The sequence below is a fragment of the Tachysurus fulvidraco genome, chromosome 11 (genome assembly GCF_022655615.1).
Source record: "Tachysurus fulvidraco isolate hzauxx_2018 chromosome 11, HZAU_PFXX_2.0, whole genome shotgun sequence".
NCBI lineage: Eukaryota > Metazoa > Chordata > Actinopteri > Siluriformes > Bagridae > Tachysurus > Tachysurus fulvidraco.
This window is the reverse complement of record NC_062528.1, coordinates 1,741,572-1,746,571: the sequence shown is the minus strand read 5'-3', so window position 1 is coordinate 1,746,571 and position 5,000 is coordinate 1,741,572. Positions and strand designations below refer to the sequence as shown.

The window sequence follows — 5,000 nt, the reverse complement described above, 5'->3', positions numbered from 1 at the left end:
GCAGGTGTGTGCCCCCTTAGGCTAATCATAGTGTTCTACCGCAGTCTTTGCTAACTTCACTGACACAAACCCCTGTGGATGGTAAGATGGGGGAAATGGGGGGGGGGGTGTAGCAGTTGGTGGAATAACACCAAGATACAGATGCACGGAGAGACACTAATTCAACAGCTGTGCTATTAAAGGAGCAATAAGCGTGTTTAATTACTAGAAAATATTACTAGGATACGGTTCTTCGACCCGAGCACACAACGCGTGGCTGATCACAAACATTTATCTCTTTGGAAGAAATCCTTAGATCATTAGACCAATCATTAGATCCTGATGATCTTCTCTTGTGTAGAGTTTTCTACTACTATAAGCAATTGGGAAGTAAACTCAAATAAGGAGTCCATCACCGAGGGCCTTTTTACACCCGGTCACTTGGTGTGTTGTCTCTGATCCGATAGCTGTCTGATTTGTTAAAACTGTCCCATTTACATCAGGCCACATAAACGCGTCTCGGCGAATCGAATATCGATCTGATCTTTTTACAACCCGCCCAAAGTGCTAATATATTTTACCTCATTTTGGGGGTAATTGTAATGGAACATGCCCCACACCTCCAGGGTTGGGGGTTCGATTTCCGCCTCCGCCTCGTGTGTGTGGAGTTTGCATGTTCTCCCCGTGCCTCGGGGGTTTCCTCCGCGTACTCCGGTTTCCTCCCCCGGTCCAAAGACATGCATGGTAGGTTGATTGGCATCTCTGGAAAATTGTCCATAGTGTGTGAGTGTGTGAGTGAATGAGAGTGTGTGTGTGCCCTGTGATGGGTTGGCACTCCGTCCAGGGTGTATCCTTCCTCGATGCCCGATGACGCCTGAGATAGGCACAGGCTCCCCGTGACCCGAGAAGTTCGGATAAGTGGTAGAAAATGAAAAAATGTTTTACAAAGCTTTTGTGTGACGTTTTCATGGCTCCAAAAAAGCAATGTGGCCTGAACAACCACATTCGTTTACACCTGTCCAGTTTCATCTGAAACGCGTCCCAGACCTCCTCCTGAAGGGGTTTAGACCTGGTCTTTTTACCATCGGGTAGATATCGGATCACAGAAAACGCATGAAGTGACCAGGTGTAAGGAAAGAAAGAAGCTGTGATTGGATCACAACTAAGATAAATGGATAAATAATTAATTCATATTCAGTAATCGTTTTATTCTGGATAGTGTCACAGTGGATTCAGAGACTATCCCAGGAAGACAAGATGCCAAGCAGAAATACACCTTGGATGGAAAGAACCCATAGAAAACCATTAACATGCAAGACTTGGTACAAACAGTAACTGAAGCTCAGGAACTTGGGACCATGAAGTTGTGAAGCTGCAATGCTAGCAGCTGAACCGTACATCACGTCCCCTTGGATAAAACACTGCAGCAGGCAGGCAGTCAGAGATCTTTACCGTTTCATAGTCCCTGTAGTCGCTAAACAGCTCGATGTCGTCGTCTAGGCTGTCCCCGGACGTCTCGGAGATGAGCCCAACTCCGTCATCGAGAATATCCTCTGGGGGGGAAAAAAAATCGTTAGACTTAAACTAAATGACAGAAAAAATGAAATATTATGTACAATGATCCACAATGAGAAAGATGCATGGTTAGTTGGATGGGGATGTGGTAGCTCAGTGGTTACGGTGTTGGGCTACCAATCGGAAGGTTGTGAGTTCGATTCCTACATCCACCAAGCTGCCACTTTGGCCCCCTGAGCAAGGCCCTTAACCCTCAGTTGCTCTGGATAAGGGCGTCTGCTAAATGCCATAAATGTAAATGTAAATGGATGTGTGGATGGTGTGGATGTGTGGATGGATCGATGGATGGAGTAATGGGTGGGTGGATGAACAGGTGGAAAAATGAATGAGTGGATGCACAGATAAAAGGGTGTGTGGTGTAATGGATTGATCAATAGATAGATGGGTAATTGGGTAGTTAGATGGATAGAGATGGATCAGTGGGTGGAGGAATGGATGTAAGCTGGTATCTGCTGGATCTACCAACTTATCATGGTCCTGCTCACTACATTACTCGATGGTAACCCCGCTCCCCTTTATTCCTCCAGAACCCCAACTCACCTATTGTCCTATTACATTTAACGTCCTTTTAACATCCATTGTCCTTTTTCCTTTTTACGTCACAGCAGTCCACAGGGTTCTGTGGGTTCTGACTTGACTTACCCTGGTTCTGGGAGAAGATGTCAGTGTACAGTTGCTGGACGGCATCAGAGCGTCTCGGGGGTAGGAAGCAGTGTTGCCTTCGGTCCATCGGGGGCAGCGTGTTCACGGTGAGTGAGAGAGATGCCTGAGAGAACGCAGTCTTCATATCGGAGAATGTCAACGTGCTGGAGTTTTTGCCATTCAGCTGCAGGATCTCGTCTCCCGCATTCAAACCTGCATTTCCCACCAGTCACTTCATTATTCAATACAATTTTCTGAACAGTCTAAATAAACGTTTTTCATTCGTCAAAGTTATTTAGAATGTGTTATGGCAGTAGAACATGATCATAAGACTCAGGATCATAACATGGCTTATGTCGCTTTAATCTTCCTAGAATTTATTATTATATAGGTGGGAGTAAGTCACACACGTGCAAGTCACAAGTAAGTCTCGAGTCACGAATGTCAAGTCAAAGTCAAGTCGAGTCTTTTTTTAATATTTGTCAAGCAAGTCTCAAATTTGCAACTTAAGTCTGACTCGAGTCAAGTCGAGTCCCCCGTCTCTGAGTCATTTAACTCAAGTCCGAGTCAAGTCTTGAGTCATGAATGTCAAGTCAAAGTCAAGTCTTTTTTTAACATTTGTCAAGCAAGTCTCAAAGTTCGCGACTTAAGTCTGACTCGAGTCAAGTCGAGTTCCACGTCTCCGAGTCATTTAACTCAAGTCCGAGTCAAGTCTCGAGTCATGAATGTCAAGTCAAAGTCAAGTCGAGTCTTTTTTTAACATTTGTCAAGCAAGGCTCAAGTCTCAAATTCGCAACTTAAGTCTGACTTGAGTCGAGTCATATGACTCGAGTCCCCCATCTCTGTTATATACTTGGACAAACACATACTGATGATCTAATGATGTATTTGTGCATTTAGCTGCATTTAGCTCAAACGGTGGATTAGAAGTTTCACACGAAGCCTCACTGGTCTCTATCTTCTGTCTCGCGCTTGTTGACCCAGATCTCTAGCAAGTATAAAATCTCCTCAAAAAAAAAAAAAAAAAAAAAAAAACACACACTCAGACGGATTTTAGTTCCGTATTTGCCAGCCAGCTGAAACCGATGCATTACTACTGTATAAAAATGCCTTCCAAAACATGTCTTGACTTGTCTTGATACTAACTGGGCACCATATGTTCTGACACTGGAGGAAAAAAAGATTGGTGTAAGGCTGGAATGATGGCACCGGAGTGATATCATGTTCCTTATTTTTCTTCTGAGTGGCGCATGAGTCAGCTGGCATGTCTGATCCGAGCCTGCAGAAACCCACAAAGCCTTCAGCGCGTGTGTTATGTAACGCTGCGTGGCACAGCAATAACACCCATTAACGCCAGCGAGAGAACGAGCCAGAAAGAGAGAACTGGGCAGGGGAGAAACCGACAGGATAATTAAGCAGAGAAGAAGAGAAGTAATAAACCTTTGGCGAACGCTAATCCTCCCGCTTTTACGTCCGTAATGTAGAGTTGCTGCACGCTGTCGTCCTCCACCATAGAGATCGAGAAACCTGTCAGAGAGAGAACGAGTGAACCGACACGCATCGTATCCGTCCGATTAACTGAAACTTACACACCAAGTTTTTTTTTTGTTTTTGTTTTTTTTGTTTTTTTTTTAACTAGAGAGCGATTATTACCATAGCCGATCATGCAGGACTCGTCCCTGTCAAACTGAATGACTTTCCTAATCTTGGAGCAGAGCTCGATCTCCTTATAGAGCTGAAAATGGGAGGGAAAAAATGTTCTCTAATTCTCACTTTGAGATGCACCACAGAGTTTGTGAGTATGTGACAGGAACAAGCACAGCAGGCAGCAAAGTTCGCAACTGGGCTTTTAGAAGCCGTAAGCAGAGAAACAAGACAAACAGAGACAAGACAGAGAGACCTCAGTAAATGGCAAGCTGTGATTAAGTTCAGCTCATCACCTGCTACGTTTTCGTCATTTAATAAAGAAATAATTCCATACACTGGTCACCAAATCTGAATGCAGCTCTAATACTGTATGTTTTTCAGAATGCTGCTGTACTGTCACACATTTCGCTCCAATAACGACACTATAAGGGTATAAGGAGTTATCCGAACGTACCAGGTCGTACACGTCCTCTTCCGGCTTGGGGATGTAGAACTGCACCTGTGTCTCAATCAAGAATTTTAAACACAGGTAATGTTTGGTTGAGTCCAAATCGTGAGCCTGGAAAACAAAAACAGAGAGATTTCTTTTTTCTTTTCTATATCAATGTGAATTTAAGTGTGTTTAGTGAAAATCAGATGGATGGATGGATGGATGGATGGATGGATATTTAGGATAGAAGGATGGGATTTAGAACAGAGGTCTTGGGTGGATGGTTTGGTCAGTGGTATGGCTGGTTGGGATGAATGGACGGACGGAGGGATGCTTAGGCGGGTGGGTTTTAGGATGGTTTGTTTGTATTGTGACGGGTCTCCTGCTTCCCCGCTACGGCCGGCCAGTGGGTGGCGCTGTGTTGCTAAATCGGCTGCACCTGTTTCTTGTTATCTCTCCTTAGTTAAGTTTGGTGTTGATTGTGTTTAGATCTTTTTCCACTTGGGATCTGTTTGGGGTTGTTTTCTGTTTTGTTTCTGTATTGTTTTGTAAGTATTCTCCACTACACGGTCGTGTGTAAACTGTTACAGTTATGACCGTATGGACAAACAAGGGGTCTGGGTGGATGGTTGTGTTGGTGTTATCGGTATATGGATGCATGCTTGGGATGGAGATATATATATGGTTAGGTGGGTGGGATTTAGGATGGGTTGAATGGAAGCATGAA

General features: G+C 44.3%; 1 protein-coding gene across 2 annotated transcripts in view; it reads right to left on the bottom strand.

Annotated features, from left to right (window-relative positions):
* Window positions 1–5,000, bottom strand: part of tiam1b (TIAM Rac1 associated GEF 1b) — a 48,082-nt gene that overhangs the window by 19,153 nt on the left and 23,929 nt on the right. For both annotated transcript variants that reach the window (XM_047820976.1, XM_047820975.1), the window contains 5 exons: window positions 4,298–4,402; window positions 3,850–3,931; window positions 3,637–3,723; window positions 2,197–2,409; window positions 1,432–1,532 (listed from right to left, as the gene is read on the bottom strand). In XM_047820976.1, coding sequence (XP_047676932.1) covers window positions 1,432–1,532; window positions 2,197–2,409; window positions 3,637–3,723; window positions 3,850–3,931; window positions 4,298–4,402 — 588 coding nt within the window. The remainder of the gene's footprint in view (window positions 1–1,431; window positions 1,533–2,196; window positions 2,410–3,636; window positions 3,724–3,849; window positions 3,932–4,297; window positions 4,403–5,000) is intronic.